Source organism: Paramormyrops kingsleyae, chromosome 8, assembly GCF_048594095.1.
Source record: "Paramormyrops kingsleyae isolate MSU_618 chromosome 8, PKINGS_0.4, whole genome shotgun sequence".
NCBI lineage: Eukaryota > Metazoa > Chordata > Actinopteri > Osteoglossiformes > Mormyridae > Paramormyrops > Paramormyrops kingsleyae.
The window spans coordinates 11,049,471-11,070,872 of NC_132804.1; the positions used below are offsets into that span (position 1 = coordinate 11,049,471).

The 21,402-nt window shown below is 44.8% G+C and overlaps 1 protein-coding gene across 5 annotated transcripts; it reads left to right on the forward strand.

Annotated features, from left to right (window-relative positions):
* Positions 1–584: 584 nt before the first annotated feature.
* On the forward strand, positions 585–20,152 carry LOC111857100 (probable G-protein coupled receptor 153). 5 transcript variants are annotated; one of them, XM_072715188.1, is made up of 7 exons: positions 585–1,408; positions 8,674–9,180; positions 12,351–12,780; positions 13,956–14,145; positions 15,410–15,582; positions 18,009–18,028; positions 18,536–18,774. In XM_072715188.1, the coding sequence occupies exons 2-7, from the start codon at positions 8,828–8,830 to the stop codon at positions 18,633–18,635; spliced, it is 1,266 nt and encodes a 421-aa protein (XP_072571289.1). In that variant the 5' UTR covers positions 585–1,408; positions 8,674–8,827; the 3' UTR covers positions 18,636–18,774. The 5 variants fall into 5 exon arrangements, with proteins under 5 accessions (XP_072571289.1, XP_072571290.1, XP_023693381.2 ...); XM_023837614.2 differs by lacking the exon at positions 15,410–15,582 and adding an exon at positions 14,891–14,920 and having other exon boundaries at positions 742–1,408; positions 18,536–20,152; XM_023837613.2 differs by lacking the exon at positions 18,009–18,028 and having other exon boundaries at positions 741–1,408; positions 18,536–20,152.
* The last annotated feature ends 1,250 nt before the right edge of the window (positions 20,153–21,402 follow it).

Consider the following 21,402-nt stretch of genomic DNA (forward strand, 5'->3'; position numbering starts at 1 on the left):
CTGTGTGTTTGTTTCCATTTTTTAACCTCTTGTTTGTCTCTCCTCTCAGAATAGAGATTTATGCGGACACATATAGTGCAGCTGCATCGTTGTCTTGGAGTGAGTAAATATTCAGCATCTGATATTTTCTATGTTCATTCATATTTTATCTGTGTCCCCATCGGATGGACTCCATTTCACTGTGATTGCGCAAAATAATTCCACCAAAAATAAAAATCCTAATAACATTTCACATTTTTACACTGAAATATTCATGATTCTATACGCCTCGCTTAGCGTCTAGAAACCATCCATTCATTCATAAAGCAGGGGACTTTGGGGGAAACAGTTTGGTCAGCACATAATAACACAAACAGTAATAAAATTACCAAAGTGAGAAGCTGAACGATAGCAATGGAATACATGCCTCCGGATCGGCAGAGAGACGTGCTGGCTTCACCCAAAAACCCGGCTCGTTCCAGGCGAACCGATACTTCCAAGCCATCGGGTGCAACCGCCTTTACTTAACAGGTTTGATCTCTTTGATGCTGAAACCTTTGCACATCATGAGACCACAAACCTGAACAACATATTAAGTGCATAGCGTTTAATCTGAAATAAAATAGAATATTTTTTTTCACATGGCAGCCATACCCTTGTTTATAAGCTGTAATTCTATGTACTCCTATCTCGGAATAATGAAATTGTTAAACAGCTCAAATTCCGCTGTAAATAAGAGTATAGACCCGGCTGGTGTCCAGTGTCGTTCTCTATCCGCTGCCTTGGATGCATGAATGAAATTTCGTTAATGTGAAACGTTTCCAGTCGCCGTCAACGCGAAGGGACAGAACAAACGCGTAGGATCAGAACCAAGCGAGAGACACCCCCTCCAGTTCAGCGCTGGCCGCCGCAGCTGCAGCGTCTGCTCCATCTGCACGCTGCAAATGCCTTTGTTTCTGAGCTGCAGGTGAAATTAAAGATGTATTCCCTTTGCCCTGCGTTATTTGTGAACATGCAAATACGTCCACATATATCCTAATTGATCTTTTTTTATTTGCGAGAAAAAGGAGGAGAGACGCTCCCTGCGCTCCGCAGCTTTGAACCGAAGAGCGAGTCGCGGCCGGCGCCGTTTCGAGGCTGCGCGTCCGCTTTTTGTTCTTCAGGCGGCTCTGATCTCTTACTCTGGATGGATGTGACACACAGCTGTTGTGGATTTTAAAAGATTTTTACATTTTTACACGAAATACGGAAATCGTCATCTTGAGTGAATATCCTCAACAAGGAGATGTAACTCTTTTTTTAATGGTTATGCGCATTTAGCGATATATTACCGAAGAGATATTAGTTATACTTCGAGTACAAGGTCAGACAGCAGCCGGTGGGTTTTTATAGAGGGGGAAACTTGATTCTTCTTGATTCTGATGGAAAGGTAAGACTGCTAGCTGTTTTTGACAAATCTGTGTGGGTCACTGTTGGAAACAAAAACTTGGGTTTTCTTTAAAAACTGCACTGAGCATTTTCGTGAACTGCTTCGTCGTGCACAGCTTATGACACCCTCAGCACATCTGGCCGACACGCTCTGTACCTAGTTTACAGGTAAATGGTGGACTGTCATTACTGCTCTAATGTAGAATAATGACGAAAAATTGTCAAAAAAAAAAAAAAAATTTGTCAGACACAGCGCAACCCAGCGCAGCGGTATTTAAATATTATATTCACAGTGATTTTCAATAATTGGGCCCGATGCATTGCCACAGGTGACTCAAAATCTAAATCCTTAATTGGGTTTATACGGACACATATCAATGTCCTCTGGTGCTTGCATTAATAAATTATAGGCTTTGGATTTATTTAAACCATCTTCATCGCCCTATATGGGAATTACAAATCTGAGGACCGTTTTCATCTTGAAGCTGAACTATTAGGTCACCCTGGTCTTAGGTCGTACCCCCATCTGCCCTTAATCCTCCCACATCATCAATGGATGTGTAGAATTGAATTAAACTTGTCCAGTGTGGTTGATCTACGGTCAGTTTCGCGATTTATTCCCTCGAATTACTCCTTTTTTAAGTGTTATGAGTTGGTGAGGGTATGGCGATCTCAGATCTGTGCCTGGGGCAGTAGCTACCCCGGGTTGGATGTGTAGTGGATTGTAATGATCATAAATTCTTGTTAATTTTTTCCATTTGAAAAAAATAGGCGACGCTGCCGTGTCGCAAACTGTTGTATTTGCAAGAAATAAACACGAAACGTAACGGGTTAATGTACGTAAAGCGGTCTAAAATGCGCCCTAAACGCCTATATTCATACGTCAGGGAAACCGTCGTTTTCCGTTCCCTAAGAATACTTTTTATCTTCTGACTTGTAAGTGCGTCGTGCAGGATCCGCTGCAAATATGTCGTTTTCAGTGTTACTGGGATGTTCTGCGCCCCGTTAACAGTATATGTGTTAGGGAGGAGCGCGGTGTGACCCAAGATTCAAGCGGAGCGTCCTACGGCTTTGCCCAGGGCTACGCCACGGAAAATGCGCTCGAGGGTTCGGGAATGGGTGGTGTTAAGACGGCGTTACGGTATATGTGTGTGTCAGGGAGGGAGTGCTTGATGGCTTTCACGTTAATTACCAATAAGCAATACTGTAGGCTGTTGTTGAGAAACCGATAACTGTACCGAATACCGAGTCGGTCATTTCTAACAAAAAAGCTGCTATGGTGTTCGTTATTTAAAAAGCCATTCGGTATCATAAAAGTTTTAGAATTAGACTGTTATACAGAGCTTTTCCGTTTATTCACGCAAAGCAAACAGCAGAAAATAAAATTTAACATGTTTACAATGTAGAAGAAATGTTTCTGATAAACTTTTGGAAATAAAGAATGGGTCGTACATACGTTTATTCAGTTCTTAAAACACAAGCCTGGCGATTTTCCTGATTTTTAGCAGAAGAAATACTGCAAGGTGATGGATTGACCTCACAGCTGTTCCCGTGTAATGAGGAAGCTGTATCTTAGAAATGTACTCTGAGAGCGAAACAGCTTCTGGTGGGAAGCGGAGCCCTAAAGATCCAAAGTCGAATCCTCATGATCTTACGTCGTTGTAAAATGAGAGGATTCAAGTTGAGGATTTGGAGCGTCAGTGCACAGCACGGTTAGCTTTCCCTGGGCATAGATGAAATCCGTCCGATGCATATAATACTGCTAAGTGATCCCCAATGGGACTCTTTATTTTAGCGCAGATCTTTGAATGCCATTTACCGTACAGGCCTGAATTACTGGAAATTACTTACGGCATTCCAGAGCCAGCAGACCGCGTCTCCCAGGTTTTTTTTCTCCTTTCAAAGCTTGTTTATTATGACTAGCATTGTTAGTTGTAAAGCAAAAGTTGCAGAACTGGTTGATGTGTTAGATCAGTCTTCAAATGAAGAAAAACATTTTCTCATCTATTACACTGCTATCAACCAAACTTTTTGTGTGGGGTGTTGTACTGACTTGAAGGTTGTGCTTTGGGAACGCTTAACATCATTAAGCATATTTTCAGCTTTTTAAATTGCAGTAACCGGCGAATTAAGTTTCCTTCATTTATTGTTCTGGGCATAAATTACTGTAATTAGTGTATCTTTTTTAAGGAGAAATATTTAATGTAGATGTGTGAAACCCTCAGGCAAGGCATTGGACCTACCCTTATACTGTGTACTTTCTAACTTACTTATTCAATTTTAAAGTGTCACTTTTTAAGTGTTCACGTTCCTCACAGCAGTGGCAAGACGATGCAGTAGTACAAGTGTCTACATCATTTCTAGTGCACCTAACAACGCATTCTGTATTCGATCTACAAGGTTGCCACTGGCTAGCATGCAAGTCTGCACACATATGCACATGCATTTACATGTATGTAACAGTTTTATTACCTTGTAAATAGTCTGTAGGGCTTGCAGACTACCTCAATGCTTTTGATATAGCTAAATTTGGGTTTATAATGGAATAATATAGATTTGCCGTATGATGTCTTGCGTGAGCATGAAAGCCTGAAAGTGTGAGTGTCACCCCAGATGCGTGAGAGCTGGCAACCCTGGGTCTATGGAGTTAAGATGTGTAAACATTACCAGATGTTCCAGACATGGACAAGCTGGGATTTTTGGAAACATGGTAATGATGGTGTTCTCTGAAGTTTTACCATGTTCCCCATGGTTGTAATCAAATTTGGACAAAGGTGTTTCTTCCTGCACAAATCACTCCCCCTCTTTTAAAAACCACCATTATAGGCCAGCTGATTATTCCAAAAAAAACCAGGGCATCCAGTGACGGCTTTTGATGAATTTCATAGACCACTGTCAACTTTTGTGTCCATTGTTTCCTCTAGTGATTTCAGAGTCGTGTGTGTAAACTATGCCATCACAAAACTGTGAGATTAAGGAAAGCTTGTCTGCGCACGTGCACGTGCACACACACACACACACACACATACAGGTTTGTAATTATATCTTTGTGGTGCCTCTCCATTCATTTCTATGGGGAAAACTCTCATTCCAGTATGACACCCTTAACCGCTACCCAGCTCTAACCTTAACCATAAGTAACCAAACAAAATATAAGACTTAGTTTTAGCATTTTTAGTTTTTTTGATTGCATTCATAGATCATTCTGGGGACCTGAAAATGGTCAAAATAACAGGTTTTTATACATGTAATATAAACATAATCCAGACACACACACACACACACACACGCACACTCCTTGTGTGGCTTCCCTGGTGTAAAATTGCCATGTAAACAAAAACGCAGAAGATGACAGATGTTGAGAAGCAGACCTTGGTAATGCTGGGCCATCTGTAACGTTCATGGGGTTCTGGGCTGGCAAGATCATTTTAAAATATAGAATAACACCTAAATGTTATATTGCATTATATTTGTTATTTAGCAGACATTTGCTCAAAGTGATGTACAAGTGAGTCTTCCTTTTAGCTGCCAGAGAGCCTTTCCAAGCACGAACCAGCTGGGGCTGTTATTGCGAGCCTGATATGGAGGATTAGGGATGGGACCGAATTAGACAGCTCGTTCACAACCTAGGTTGACAGGTGACTGTCGTCTGTGGTTCTAATTGCGGTTGGAAGCCTCCTCTCTTTTGGCCAGGGCAGCGTTAATTCTCGGTTTTGGAGCAGAATCGTTGCTGTAGTATAGCAGGAGCACTGGGAGAATGCGGGTACAGCAGAGCTTACGTTGTTCATGCCCAGCAGTAGGCAGCCCACCTCTCAGACCAAACCTTTCGGCCCTCGGGTACATGGCCAAAGTAGGTAGTATAGCAGAACTGCGTGATGTGGTTCGCCAACTGCCGAAACAGTGTTCAAGGATGTGGACGTTGCACTGGCTACCTGCAGCTGTACTTTCCCAGCCCATCATGCCAACGTTGCTGTTCCGGGAGAGCAAGAGAGTAAAGGCCCAGCATGCCCAGAGAAAGCCACGCTGCCGGCATGGGTAAGGAGGCTCTCTCACGGTTCAGGACATCTGGGGCGTCAGTCACAAAGGCTGTGGAGCTGCAGCTCACTATGAACAGAGGTGATGTGGCGGCGTGTTTATGTTTATATGGTAACAGAGGAGGGGAAACTCCATTTTCTTCTTCCTGGAGTGCAGTCGGGGATGAGCACAGGAGATTCTAGGTACTCCGGGGGCCCTTCAACTCCCCCTCCCATGGTAATATTTATTACCTTTATTATACTGTGAAGTGTACATTTATAATATCAACACATGACCATTATTTTCAGAATAAATAATTATAATATGTTATTATATTATTATTATATTAACAGAATACATAAATAAAGCAGATTTGTTGCTGCAATGTACTATGTAATGGGACCAGCTCAAGGGCCCCCTCCCAGCTCGAGGGCCCCCTCCCAGCTCTGGGCCCCAGGATACCTCCCGCCCTGCTTGTCCTTCTTGGGTATGAGCTTGACCAAACTTCAGAAGAAATGGAGAACTGGGCTTCCAGCGAGTCCGTCAGCAGTCCTCATCCTAGGGGTTGGTGCAGTGGTGATGCAATTAATGCGGGGGCTGTACCCGGAAAGAGGCAGTATAGAGGGCTTTAGTCTTGGTGAGGTGGTCAGGTTCTTATGAATTGTGGGATGGACTTCAGGATCTCTGTAGCTTCTTGTCAGATGTCTGATTCTGGGAAACGAATGAGTGGTGAAATTTTGTAAATAAGAACATGTTTCTGTCTGAACCATCTCACCATTTTCTGCAGGTCCAAATGGGTTTTGTGCCTGTGTAGCACTTCATGTGGCATTTAATTACATTAGGTGCGAGTTTTGGTTGGTTGTTAGGTTGGTGCTCCTTATTTGGCCAATCTTATTGGAGTTTGTCTCTCCTCTCACCCCATGATCCACAGTTTGAACCCAGATGTCCTACTTTAAGCCATAATTGGCATCAGGTTCAGAGGTGGAGATTTCACGTCCAGAAAGTAAAAATCCAGACCTAGATTTTATTTCAGTCAACCAGCTGAGTGACTGAGACTCTTTATACTCAAATGGTTGACTGAAACAAAATCTGGATTTTTACTTTCTAGATCTGATATGTCCACCTCTGATCGGGCCTGCGAGCAATGGAGAGTATGGTAGGATGGCTGCAGCGTAGTGGTCATTTGGGGATTGAAACCTCACCCTTCAGCTGTCAGTCGTCTCTGCCACAGTCCAGATTCAGACTCTAAAGCAGTGTTTCCCAACCCAGTCCTCGGGGAACCCCGGACAGTCCACGTTTTTGCTTCCTCTGCTCCCAGTGCACCTATACCAGGTATTCGGTGTTCCTGATTGGCTAGGAACTGAGAGGAAACACTGCTTTAAACCCCTGGCATGTAACCCTTTACTGACCCAGAGCAACCATAATTATCCATTCAAAAATGCATGTATCTTGTATGTCTATATTTATACATAAAATTTTTCCATGGATCTTAAACTTCATGTACACTCACTGGAGGTCCTGCAGGGTACAAAGCAGGACGACCACAGCAGTGTTCACACTCATCCAAATCCACCTTAGTCAAGCGAGTGACCTTCAGCCTGCACACTGACATTTCGCTGTGACTCTACCACGTGAAATGATGATCCAGCCCCAGGGATCACGGCCTGTGGTGTAAATCACCAGTGGGGCCGTTAATGAGTTCCGTTCGGATGTGCACTGCATTTGGATGTGGCGTGCGGGCATCGCTACGGTGACGGGTCACAAGATGTAACCACACATTTTTGTCATAAATTATGGCCAAGTCTTTTTTTAGGGGTCATATATTTCACGGTGAGAAGTCTAAGAACAATTAGCATTTTTAATATATCAGAGGTTCTTTTAACACTGAATGACTCACTGCAAAATGCAGACTTTCCTCCCATGGCGCTCTTTAACTCCTATGATCCGTATGACGTCGACTTAAAGGGATCCCCCACATTAAGTCTGCCGTTTCCCCATCACAGTCTTGTTTTGTGTGACAACTCTGACTTCAAAAAGCCACCAAAGGCATGAATATTACATGCAGTCCAGAGAAACCCAACGTGGGCAGATGACCTGCAGCTTTTCAGAGATGCTGCCGCTACTTTGGCTGGATACTACAGGCTGTCTTTGGACCATCGCTTATTACAGAAGCCTTTAGTGGCTGCGTTTGTTCCGGTTTCTAACGCTGCAGTCGCTTGTTGGGTCAAAATCCTTCTGATATTTGTGTGATTGGCTCGAGTAGCATTGTTATGAATGTTAATGTCACTGAATATAGTCGCTGAGTCGGAATAGAAGTCATAGCACAGTGCTAATGAGCCCCAAAGGTGTCAGTCGTTCTAGTTTAATTCAAATCAATTCAGATCCTTTTTAATGCATTCGCACAAAACAATCTGCATTTGTTTTGCTATCCAGACTGGAGGTATGCAGGTGTGAGTCATGTCGTTTATGGTCAGAGTACAATCCAGATGATCCTGATAATTGATTCCAGAGTTTAATCAGCCACTGCTGATTCGGATTAATTTATTGATTTGGATTTTATTTAAAGGTTGTATTTGTATATTTGAATTATACCATGTTAAACTGGCAGAGCAAATGCTGTTTTGGATGGGATGATTAAAGAACCTTTTGGAACCTGTTCATGTCAACTAAAATGTTGCCCTAATTTAGATAGTTAATTTTGCTTCCTAGTGGCAGGGGTATTTGGATGGGGATATATATATATATACATGTTTCCAGCAAGGATACTGTAATTCTAATAATAATTTCTGAATTATTAGCTGGAGTGCTGAAAATGATTTGAATCCGTCAGTCATTTTAAAAGGTAATGAAAGACTTTGACTCATCGTAGTGTAATCTAGTGTGTGGCTCAGAAGGTTAAGACCCTGGTAGGACATCAGGTCAAATCCTGTGTTTGGTCGAGTGACTTTAGCATCAAGCCCTTCACCTGGGGACTGGCTGGCCCAGCTTTCGCAAATGTGAATCCATTTGGACAAAACTCTCTGCTAATAAATAAAACCAGATGATTAACTATCGTTTAGTTTCTCACAATCTGTCACAGCTCTTAATGACGGTGTGTTGTTACTCCTTGTACCCGCAGCCTTTATTCTGTGTCACTCTTTCTCACAGACACGCCCCCAAGTTGTGACCCTTGAAACCCACTTTGTTCCAGCTTCACTATTCAAAATGGCTCCTAGCTATGCACATATGTCTGATTTCTGCTGCTCTTTCCAGGACTCCGCCCCCACCTCGTTCCACGGCCGACATGACCCCCAGACTCTTGGCCGGGCCCTTGAGGACGGACCGCCCAGCACAGTAGGATGCCCCATCCAGCCCCTCGCTCCCGCCGCTCCGCCCGCTCTGCTTGTTCCCATCGCCGTGCGCCGTCATGAAGGATGAGGTCGTCGACAGCAACGTGCTGGCTTGGCTGGCCTGTGCGGGGGTGTCTATCTTGGCCAACGCCTGGGCCATCCTGAGCGTCAGCGCCAAGCAGAAGAAGTGGAAGCCCCTGGAGTTCCTGCTCTGCACGCTGGCCGGTACCCACATCCTCAACATGGGCATCCCCGTCACCATGTACTCCGTCATCCAGCTGCGACGCCACTACTCCACCTACGAGTGGAACGAAGGGCTCTGCAAGGTCTTCGTCTCCACCTTCTACACACTCACCCTGGTCACCTGCTTCTCCGTCACCTCCCTCTCCTACCACCGCATGTGGATGGTGCGGTGGCCCGTCAACTACAGGTAAGGGTGACTGCTGGTATCCTGCTCGCCGTGATCAAGTGTGATCAAGTTGCTGTGTAGATTTAGCAGTCGTTCAGAAGATTGATCAAGCCATTGATTGAAGTGATTCCTCAATCACATGCAGTTCATCCAAAACTTCAGTTTCATCAGAGTCATTTAATTACATATATCACCATCTCGAACATAAACTTGGAAGAGCAAGCACCAATTTTTAATTGCGTGTACCTGAAGAGAAACTAGTTGCAATCGCACTTTGAAGGGCTGCTGCAATGAATACAAATCAATGGGGCATGTTTAAAACGTCTTTTTTAGTTTTTTAAATTTGTTAATAATTTGTTTCATACTATGAATGTGGCCTGCTTTCCCCAGATTCTACTTTCTGCATGTGTTCAGCAAACGCTAAAATTAAACAAAACATCAAACACTGTAAATAAAAGCGGCTCTGCTGAAGTTTACAGCGCACTGTAACCCCTTCCGACGCGCTGACATCACAGGCTTGCAGTTGCAGACCGGCAATTCTCTGGTTCCCAGGCGAAGCAATAGTTGATTGCCAGTGGAAAGCCTTAGGCACCGTGTTCTTGGAAAAGGGGTAAAAGTGGAGTATTAGGGAAGGGACAGTGCAGGAAAAGGGAAGGGGATTGGTGGGGGGGGGGGGCAGGAGAGGATGACACATGCAGCAGGACAGGGAGGATGTGGAAGAAGAACATAAGAAGAAATTTACAAACGAGAGGAGGCCATTCGGCCCATCAAGCTCGTTTGGGGAGAACTTAGCTAATAGCTCAGAGTTGTTAAAATCTTATCTAGCTCTGATTTAAAGGAACCCATGGTTTTAGCTTCCACTACAATAGCAGGAAGACTATTCCATACTCTGACTACACGCTGTGTAAAGAAGTGCTTCCTCAAATTTGTTTTAAAATGTTCTCCCGCTAATTTCCACTTATGGCCACGAGTTCTAGTATTTAGACTAATATTGAAATAGTCATTTGGCTGAACAGCATCCAGACCCGTTAGAATCTTATAGACCTGAATCATATCCCCCCTTAGTCTCCTTTGCTCAAGGCTGAACAGATTCAGTTCCGCTAACCTCTCCTCGTAAGACATTCCTCTAAGACCAGGAATCATTCTCGTAGCTCTTCGTTGCACCTTTTCTAAGGCAGCAATGTCCTTCTTGAGGTATGTGAAGAACAGTGACTGAAGCATCTAATGTCCCGCATCACTTCCTGTCTTGATACCATATACAGTATCTCCCGCTTCAGTCTGTCTCCATTCAAATATCATATTCCCAAACATCCAGACATAACCATTTCAGCGATGATTATTATCAGACAAACTGATCCTAAGGGCTCTGGGTGCTCATCTGCCTTGTGTTTTACATATTTTACTACTTTGGCTAATTACTAAATTTGGAGGTTACATTTTTAAAAATACTTAAAAATATATGAGTCCATATTTAACCTTGATTCTGAGCATTACTCTCCTCTCAGTTCCGAACAGGGGAGTGTGTCATCACACCAGGCATAAATAATGAATAGAAATCATTCCCACATCTATCTTCATGGGGGAGGAGGCTTCTGTCTGATGGGATTCGCGATGTGTTCCTCAGGGTCTATTGTGACGTCAATGCTCCCCCCCCCCCCCCCCCCAGCCGCCTCTGTCTATTCTCTGGGCATTTCGGGAAACCCTGGTGTTCCAGGGAAAGGCGCTGGCCAGCGACAGGCATGTTCTCCGCGGGGATGGTGACACCAGACGGCCACTAGGGGGCCCTGGCGAGCCCCCAATACTGAAACTCACGCAGATGGAGCTCCATAAGGGGGTCGAGGGAAAGATTATTCTGCCTGGGTGATCTTTGATGGCCAGATCGGGGCTTCCAGGGGTGTCGTGGACCTCCAGGGACCCTCCAAAAATAACCTGCGGCCTCCACTATGAAAAATAAGTCACAATGAAACGTAAGCTCATGTGTCGGTGATGAATAACAGACGCCTCTAATTAGGATTCCAGGATGTGCCACGTTGACCTTACCTTATTTCCAGGTGTTGATTTTAGCCTGTGTTTAGGGGACCGCCCCCTTGACGGCCAAGCCTCGACATCCTAGTACACGCATCGTAGGATGTCAGCCTCAGTTGCTGGTGGCAGTTACTTTGGGTGGGACAGGGGCAGGAAAAGAGTATGTATGCCTTGTCGTGGATGGCAACTATGAGTGGGTTCATGTGGATAGGAGAATTTGCAGAATGATTCAGCTGACATAGGTGACAGCACTGAATGGGACTGGTAAACGCAGGCTGTCGAAATCAAGACTCAAAACCCATATGGAAATTGATACATTTACTAACAATGAACTACATTTGGCTGCCATTTATGCAGAAGGTATGTGGTCATGTGTGATACATATAGCACACATAATGGGCTCTGGACCCCCATGACCCTGGATGGATGGATGGATGGATATTTTTCTGTCGATGAGTCAATGAGATGGTGCATAGGCCGGGTATGAAGAAGTGGCCTTTGTGTTATTAATCTTCATACTGCAGCCTTTTCACTTTACAGCTGAGGGCTCATCAGTTCTTGAAAGCCTCCTGCCTGCTGAGTCCCTCTCTTTCTGTCTCATTTTCTCCTTCCCTTCTGTTTCTTTCCTTCCCTGCCTCTCCCCTTCTGTTTCGCTCACACTCCCCCATTCTGTCTCTCTCCTTCCCTGTCTCTCTCTCTCCCTCACTCCCCCATTCTGTCTCTCTCCTCCCATGTCTCTCTCTCTCCCTCACTCCCCCATTCTGTCTCTCTCCTTTCCTGTCTCTCTCTCCCTCACTCCCCCATTCTGTCTCTCCTCCCATGTCTCTCTCTCTCCCTCACTCCCCCATTCTGTCTCTCCTCCCGTGTCTCCCTCTCTCCCTCACTCCCCCATTCTGTCTCTCCTCCCATGTCTCTCTCTCTCCCTCACTCCCCCATTCTGTCTCTCCTCCCGTGTCTCTCTCTCTCCCTCACTCCCCCATTCTGTCTCTCCTCCCATGTCTCTCTCTCTCCCTCACTCCCCCATTCTGTCTCTCCTCCCGTGTCTCTCTCTCTCCCTCACTCCCCCATTCTGTCTCTCTCCTCCCGTGTCTCTCTCTCTCCCTCACTCCCCCATTCTGTCTCTCCTCCCATGTCTCTCTCCCTTCCTCACTCCCATTGTCCCACAGGCTGAGCAACACCAAGAAGCAGGCCGTTCACACGGTGATGGCCATCTGGATGGTGTCCTTCATCCTGTCTGCGCTGCCCGCTGTGGGTTGGCACGACACCACCGAGCGCTTCTACATGCAGGACTGCCGCTTCATCGTCACGGAGATCGGCCTGGGCTTCGGCGTCTGCTTCCTGCTGCTGGTGGGCGGCGGTGTGGCCATGGGAGTCGTGTGCATCGCCATCGCGCTCTTCCACACCTTCTCCACGCGGGCGGGCCGCAAGGCAGACAAGAACAAGTTCAACGTGCCCACCATCGTGGTGGAGGACGCCCAGGGCAAGCGACGCTCCTCCATCGACGGCTCGGAGCCTGTGAAGACCTCTCTGCAGATCACCTACCTGATCAGCGGCATCGTGTTCATCTACGACCTCCTCACCGGCTTCCCCATTCTGGTGTGTCTCCTCCAGCCCCTTCCCTAGGCTTCTTTTGTAGTAAGATAATGCATGAGATTCTGATATTTCCACGACTCTGGTACTGGAAATAGGGTGACCATCTAATCCATATCAGTATGGATTATGAGCTAGAATGGGGTTTGTAAACTACCATTTCAATTAAAAAGACCTGGATTTCACTTTTGCACTGAGTTCTTGCTGTGTGCTGATTGGTCAGTCTCCTACAATAATGCATGTGTCACTAATGTTAATGTGAAACAGCTGGATGAGGCTTTCAATCAAGGTATCAAACCAGTAAAAGCAAAAGAAGAACTGAACTAATTAGCCAAACACAGGAGCTTTTCAGTTTTAAAGTAGTCTGTAAAACCTGAAGTATCTCCCTGACATGGATTAGGTGGTCAACTGGAATATATATGCATGCAGGTCGGTTGCTTCTCAAAATGTGCACCTCTGGATTTCAAAACGTCATACTGAGTCAGCCAGGCAGGATGGACCTCAGAGACACTCTTAGATGACACTGCATTTCCTACTTTCTAAGTAGCTATTTTCATAGAAGAGCTTAACATTCAGGTTTCTTGGTTTGACCCTTCCTGTTGACAGCAGCACAAATGGATCAATCTCAGGAAGGCCTTCCCTCAAATTCTGGATAGAGCACAGGGCAGGCTCTGCTCTACCCTCTGATACTGCTTAAAGATTTGACTTTCCTGCTCAGAACATCTTTACCAAAGGGAAATGCCTCAATTACCCTCTCAAGGATACAACAGAGGTGCTCTTTGGGCATTTCGACAGGCAGCCTTTACCTACTGTACTGACTGATGAATGCTGGTTTGCTGTTAGCTTAGGGTTAAGATATTCTGTACAGCAGCAGTGGCCAGTGGTCAATGTGCATCCAGGTTTTTGGGATAACTTTTAGGTGTTCAAACCCAGGTGTGAGGACTCCTCAGCCAATGACTCCTCTAATTAGCCATACCACCCTCATTCCCATTGATTCTGTAAAGCGCTTCGGGTGTCTTAAAAAGCGCTATATAAATGTAACATTCATTCATAATTAGTAATTAGAGTTGCAGCAAAAACCCACAAACACAATGGCCCTCTTTGGATAAGAGTGGCCACCTCTGCTGTACAGTCGGGTAGGAATAATGTTTCTTCCTGGTTCTTCATGTCCACCTGCTCAGGTGGTGAGCTTCACCAGCCTGCGGTTTGACCGCTCCTATAACTGGATGGTGCTTTGCGTGCTCTGGTGCTCCATCGCCCAGTCCGCTCTGCTGCCCGTGTTCCTGTGGGCCTGCGATCGCTACCGTGCCGACGCCAAGACCGTGTGGGAGAAGTGTGTGGCTGTCATGTCCAACGATGACGTGGAGGACGGTGAGCGGCTCACGCCGACTCAACTGAATCTCTGCCCATGACCCTGTAGCACAGGGCCTGACTTGATGCAGACTCTGTGTGAAGTGAGTGAAACGGGATACACTAGTGCAGTCCATGTTTTTGCTCCCTCCCAGCTCCCAAGCAAAAATGTGCACTGCTAAGGAACATACCACAAAAACATGGACCGACTGTGGGTCCCCGAGGACCGGATTGGTAAACACTGCACTAGTACATTCACAGTATTTTTCGCATTGACCTTCTTACAAACCTGATGCCCAAGGCCGAGAAAGTCTCACACATCAGGAACATATTTTCCATGGAGCTCCACCGTGTTCCTCACATCCAAACTCACTTGTCTAGGCTGCTTGGCTTGTGTGGTTTCACTGAGAGTATGGCGAGATGCTTTGTTCTGTATCAACTGATCTTCAGCCTTGATACCTGCTGCCTACTGTTGAGTCATAAAGGTACCAGCAGATGTTTCTGAGATCAGAATCCAGTGTGAACACAGATATATTCTAGAAACTTCTTACCTGTACATAAACCTTTAGTGGCACGTCCATTCTGTACATAAAGTTGACAATCCACGTGTCTCTTTTACCTCATTGGTCTCTACTGACGACCTTTGACCCTTTTGTTGGCTCCTCATGCCAGCTATTGGTTCATGTTCACATATGATGACAGCGATGTTTCCTGTTCTTCTGTGACGTTTCCCTGTTAATCGAGTTACTTCCTTGCCTGCTTCCAGAGGGAGTGCCTTGTATAAACCAGCTCAGTTGTATGTATCTAGGTTGTTTCAACCTTGCAAATCCGCTTTTTAAACTTGCATGCCCGTCTGCTTCAGCAGGTGCTAACATCACCATCCATCTTGCAGCAGCTCACCGAACATCAAGAAAAGCATTTTACGCTTCAGTTGCCTCTTACATCAGAGACAAGCTTTACATGGAATGACCGCCACGTTAAAATGCTTAAACATTTAGGAACCCATTGCGTTTCAATTTTAGGTATTTTCTGAAGTCACGATTTTCTGCCACCAGGATAAGACAAAATCCTGACTGCTTTGATTCTGAAAGTAACTCAATTGTCAGCATCAGACTTACGACACAGTAATTTCGATAATGTAGAATGACATTCATTTTGAATATAAAATACAGTTAAAGGGAGGAAATCGCGGACTGTATTGTTTTTCTATACGTCTGTCTGTCTATCTATGTTCGATTAGATTTGTTTTTTCAATTCTGATTTGTATGTTTTTCTGCATTTGCAGAAAACAGCCAGGATGGAGGAATTCATCCGCACATAATATATGACAGACCATATGACTATAGCCCCACTGCCGATGACATGACACTAGACCATATTGCCAAGTACAAAATCGCAGCCTTAGAAAGGGGTTACCCACTGAGAGAACCACAGGAGGATAAAATGCATTATCTGCAGGTATATTTACTTTGACTTCATTTTCATTTTCAAAAACCCCGCAGATTCCCTCTTTTCATTGACGCCAAGTATCATCCACGTGCCAAAGTGGCCCTGAAATTTATCCAGCGTGCTGGGCCCCCACCTGGTGGGCAGCTTTAGACTGGACTGTTGAAAACCAAGTGCTTCTTCAGCCAAAGCATGAACTTTAAGCAAAAACACACCCACCGTTAAAATGCTTGGAAAATGCGGTTAATCGACTTTTAACTGATAACAGTTATGTTATGTGAGGCAAGCGTTCGATTTGTAGAAATGCACAGATTCGCCGTCAAATTTATGCTTCTGTCCCCAAATCGAAGCTGCAGGGCTTTGGCATCCGTGTTGTGTCTGACATGAAAGCCTGACGGCAATAGAACTGTGAAATGCTGGTCTTTTAACCTTCTGAGTTCTGGATCAGGTCTTTCAACAGTCCTCAGGTTCTGGTTCCACTCTATTATCAGCTGCGGTATTGGCCCCTAAATTAATCATAAGCCTCATTTTCAGACAAATATGAGCGCAGATCCCCTCTGAGAGGTTGTCAAAGCTGAATGGCCAGGTCGGTCCCATTGCTGTAATCCCACAGCCCAATTCAACTCTGCCAAACCTGAGCTCTTGAGGACTGAACATGGAGGCCCGATCTATGATCAGAGATCCACTCATCATGTCTTAAGGGATCAGTTCAAGGCATCTCCAGCTCCGGTCCTTAGGTGTCTCCTTCCCACTGGTCATGTGACCTGCATGTGTTCTATCAGTCACAGGCAGGGTGCTACATTCAATACTACTCAGCCAAATATCTATTCTCAAGCATTGGGGCCTTGAGACACTTCAGTACTCCTTCAGGTTCTGCTTGAGTACAGTTCTCCTGTTCTTGATGATTAATGTCCACCAAAATTGGCTAAGGCTTATCCCAGTCAACATAGGACCAAAGACTGAGGCATACCCTTGATGGTACGCCTGTCTATGACAAAGCATATGTACATCATACTCTATGAGTAAGTTCGAGCCACCAGGTGATCTGTGAATTGTGGGAGGAAACATGTAAACTTCATACACGGAAGATGGAGGTGGGATTCGAACCTGAAACCCAAGCGAGCTTGAGGTAATAGTGTGACCCACTGAGTCACCATGACCCATAACGTAAACGTAGCTCCTTTCCCATCCCGACACCAAGCAGCCACATGGAGCGTTGCTGCCTTGTACTCCTTTATTACTCACCTGGGCCATGTTTTCTGAAGCTGCCTTTCCAGCACATTGTCTAACGGCGCCCCCTGTGGTGTGACGTGAATTGCACAAGACTGAAATAAAGTAGCTACCAAATATACAGAACACATACTTGGAATCAAAACTGAATACCAGCTATAGCTTTCAATTTTCGTTACTTTGACTATATTGTGCACGTTGACCACGCTTATTAATAGAATTTCCAGTTTTGAATGCTGTCCTTTCTTGTCCTGACTTATGCAGGATAGTGATATTTTTAATCATATTCATATTAGTTACTCATCTTCCAGAAGATGGACAACATTACCTCACCATAGGTGATCCACATGTGGATAACCTAATCACCTACCTAATCTTGTGTTTGGATGCAACATCCTTTACATAAGGAACTACATGGTCTAGGGAAACTTCGGAAAGACTCGATTAACTGGATTTGTAAACCTATAGAAATGTGATCTGTGATCACAAAAATCTGTATACACTTGTTTTAATGTAGCCTGACAATAGACAGTTACTAACACATCGCAGTATTGGTGGCATATGAACTGTGCTTTGTTATGGCCCCAACAGCATTTTTCCACACTTCTTGCTGTGCTGACAGCTGTTACTGAAGGAACGTTACTTGCTGGTTCAGGGAAACCGGTGTTCTGTGCAATTCGCAATTATGACTCATTGTTACCATCGCTCACGAGGCCAATGCTTTGCTGCCCTCTGCTGGCCATATAGTGAACAGCGACACCATGCATCACGTGCCATCGCGTGCTCTCTGTTTTTCTGTCTCTCTTTAGGATCCCAAGCTGAATTGAACGTTGGTCTTGAATTTACAAAAATTAGTGCAGTTTCCACTGAATTTCTGTTCTTTCTATTTTTCAAATTTTGCGCATTGAGAGTCATGCGAACCAAACCAAAGGAAGATGGACCGTGACACCGTTCTTTAAACCACACTGTGGTCATTGTAGTCATGGCCGTGACTTCAGTTCCATTAATTTGGAAATATGGAACAGTCTTGAGGTCACAGGTGAATCAAATCAATCCCATTTTACAAAAAAAACACAACATCAACCACTCAAGACTAACATTCATCACTGTAGGGTCCTCTTAAGTGTTCCCAGCCAGGTTCACACTGAGTGTGCTGCAGACATATGAACTGTATATGTAAGCTGACTATGTGTGTCTCTCCTACCCAGTCCTCAGAACAGTGTGGAATGTGAGTATCCCCCCTGCAGGATTGACCCTGTGCTTAGCTGTGCTGTGTTCTCTGGGTTAATGTGTTGCCCTGTAGGGGAGGCTGAAATGCCAGAAAAATGCGCTGGAAAGAAAACATCTTAAATGTTCCATTAACGCTTACAAGACGGCCAGGGAAAAAGATGAGACGTCTCTGGCTGTGGAGCACTTTTCCCAATGGATCTGGATTTGTTGGGAATATAACAATGAAATTTAGCTTATTCACACCTCTAACAAAACAGTGAATTAATCTGTTGCCAGTTACCCAGTATAAATACTGAGAATTAAAATAATAGATCAGTATTCCTTAGATGCTATTTCTGAAAGCATGGTCTAACTCTTGTTTCAAAGATTTCAGAGGTTTCAGAGATTTCATATTTCAGGATTTTTTGTAATATTCAAGATATTTAGTGAAGTATAGCACTCTGACACACTTTCTCCATCTCTTGTGTTCTCCTCATGCATGCATGTGCATGTGCGTATGTGTCAGGTCCCTCCTACACGAAGATACTCTCATGACGAAAGTGACGTATGGACCACTGGCCATCTCCCACCATACCTTCACCGCTGGGGCTCCGCTGAGGACGTGATGTCGTTGCCGCGTTACAGCGTGCCCCTGCAGGACCGGCGCCGGCGCAGCCTGGCGTCGCCACAGAAAGAGCGGGCGCCGCGACATGCCAGGCAAGCTTCAGAGGATGCTGGGCGCCCCAGCAGGCCACCGTCACCATGGGGTGAAGCCCGACAAGAGGACCTCAATTGTTTTAGTAGGGATGAAGTGGTGAGCTTCATCGATGAGACACCAGTGCCCACCCCTAGGGGGAGCCCTCGGCATGCCTCAGCACTGTCCCTGGTACCTGAAACACGCAGGCAACGTACTTCGCAGGGTGCCCACTTTGCCCTTACTGACTTTGAACGTGAGCCCCAGGCCCTACGTCGCCCCACAGAAGCCCCCAGTGGCTCCAACAGCAGGCACACGGGGCAGAGCCCCGGACCCCGTAGCCCCGGGAGGGGCTGTGATGGGCACCGTGATGGAGCACGCTCATCCAGACTGATCCACACCAATCAAACATCATGGGCAGGAGACCAGTCCTCCCAGAGACCCAGAACTGGCTGGTTGGTGGAGGACCATCACACACAGTCGGACAGCAAGGGAAGCCTAAACAGTTTTATGAGCTCAGTCTCCATTTCCTCTGGGTATAGAACCTTTCAGTCAGATTCTGTAGAATCCACCAGCTAAGGAAAGTGAGGGACCAGATGGAAAATTACTGATTAATGCTGAGTTCTTTACACAGCTGAATTACTGACAGTGCTGTTCAGTTTTGTTCATTTCGTTGTGGAAAGTAAGCCTTCTTTTCTTTTTGTAACATGGGAACAAATTTTCACTGCAGAGCTTTTTTTAAAGCACCAAAGATTACCCGGTGTGGGCTGGAAGGTGTAAGTCAGTATGCACTACTGGTATTTTTCAAGCCACGGTATGTAATATTTTAACAGGCCTGTACATTTACTGACAATGTGCTACAAACTCAGGCAGCCTGAATTTGCCGGCACGTACCTAACAGGCCCCTATAGCGGACCAGAAGTGTATCATTAGGGAAAACGATACCTCAGTAGACTGAACTTCAGCCATCCTCATATGCATTACTTAAAGTATTCAGTAGACAATGCAGTCTTAGAACATCAAACCCTTATTGGTGCAGTTAATATAACAGTAAATAGTAGGAAAAGACTTTCGAGTTCCCAGTGCGGGCAATGCACATGTATGTGAGAGACAGTGAACTACTTATTTCACAAATGTTTCTTTTTAAGCAAACAAGTCGCCCAAATTCCCTTCAGATTACACCTACAGGAAAAGCACAGTGTTTCATGCTTATGTTGATTAATTATGTTTTAAAATTAGTTTCGTAATTTTTCATGCCCAGCGTATTTTGTGTTTCGTGTCGTACGCCTTACAAAACCGAACGTTGACCAAACGGTTTGAGGAGATCTGAGATTAACTCAGAATTGTCATGGTGTTTTTTTCTCTTCTTAAAGTGACCAAGATTAGCCTATAATATTCTGTAAGGAAATGAGGGGGAACAAGGAAATAAAACTGATGGTTCTTTAAAAATGTCGGTTTTTTGTGTTTGTGTTGCGTGACGTAGACTAATAAATTATGACGAAAGAGGAAGGTGGTAAAGACAGGAGCTAAAACAGGATTGCGCCCACAACAATCTTAGCGATAAAATAAAACGTTAAAACAAGTAAAAAAAAAAATAAGTAAAAATTAACGTCGTGTTAAAGTGTTTTCCAGACAGGTCTTTTATGTCCCAGATGCTCAGGACGAGGGTATAGAAACACTGGCATTGGGCATCTGCTTTATTCCCCCACGGAGTGCCCAGCTGAGGTGCCTACTGACTGAGTTTTGAAGTTAAGCAAATAAGGTTAACGAAATCCAAAACTACTAGTGTGAAGGGTTCCAGCGGCTTAACTGATAAACGTATAGGCTATATAAGGAAGATCTTTGCTTTTCCGTCTTCAGAAAAAGCGAAGCCAGGCGTGAATAAGTTTTCGTTTTCCCGTGCTCCGCTGAACAGCTTTCAAGACCTTCAGCATGACCCTCCCCCCGTAAAGGTGACTTTAAAGATGTCCCAGGCCATGTGATCCAGCATTAGGAAGGTTCGGAAGCTCTGTTTAAGACACACATTATCAGAAAGACGGCAATAAATGGTCAATTTAGACCAGCCTTCTAGTTTTTTCTGACTTTTCCTTTGCTTGACTTATGTTACTGCATTTCATACTGTCAAACCGATCACAAACGAAACGAAATAATCTACTATTTTGTGTGGATGAATATAGTAGTTATTTGCAATAAATATGCCTGTTCTATACCCTGTTTAGGTAATTATGTATCGGAAATCAAATCAGAACTGAAAATATGTGAATCGGCCAATCCCTAGTACAAATGGATGCCTTTCACGTTGATGAATTTCTCAAAAATTTGATGAATTAATTAAGTAAACACTGAAACTAGCCAGTTTATTAGGAGTTGGATTAAGAGATCACTTCAATAAATTGGGCTAAAGACATTTGCTCGTCACACAAGTCGGTGCTTGTGACGGTAGCAATTAGCGGCAGAAAATTCAACAACAGGTTTCTGGCTGTCCAATTATTCATGCTTAATGCGTTAAATCAGACAATAAAGGCGTGAAGGAGGGATAAGGAAGGTGGTCACTTTTTAGACCAGAACTGGGAGGCTTGCTGTATAGATAACTGTCCACGCACAGGGATTAACAAGGGGCACAAAATCAACTATCAGTCATTCAACTAGAACTTCACGTAATTGCCAAATGTATTATTTGTTACAATGCGGTCTTGCTG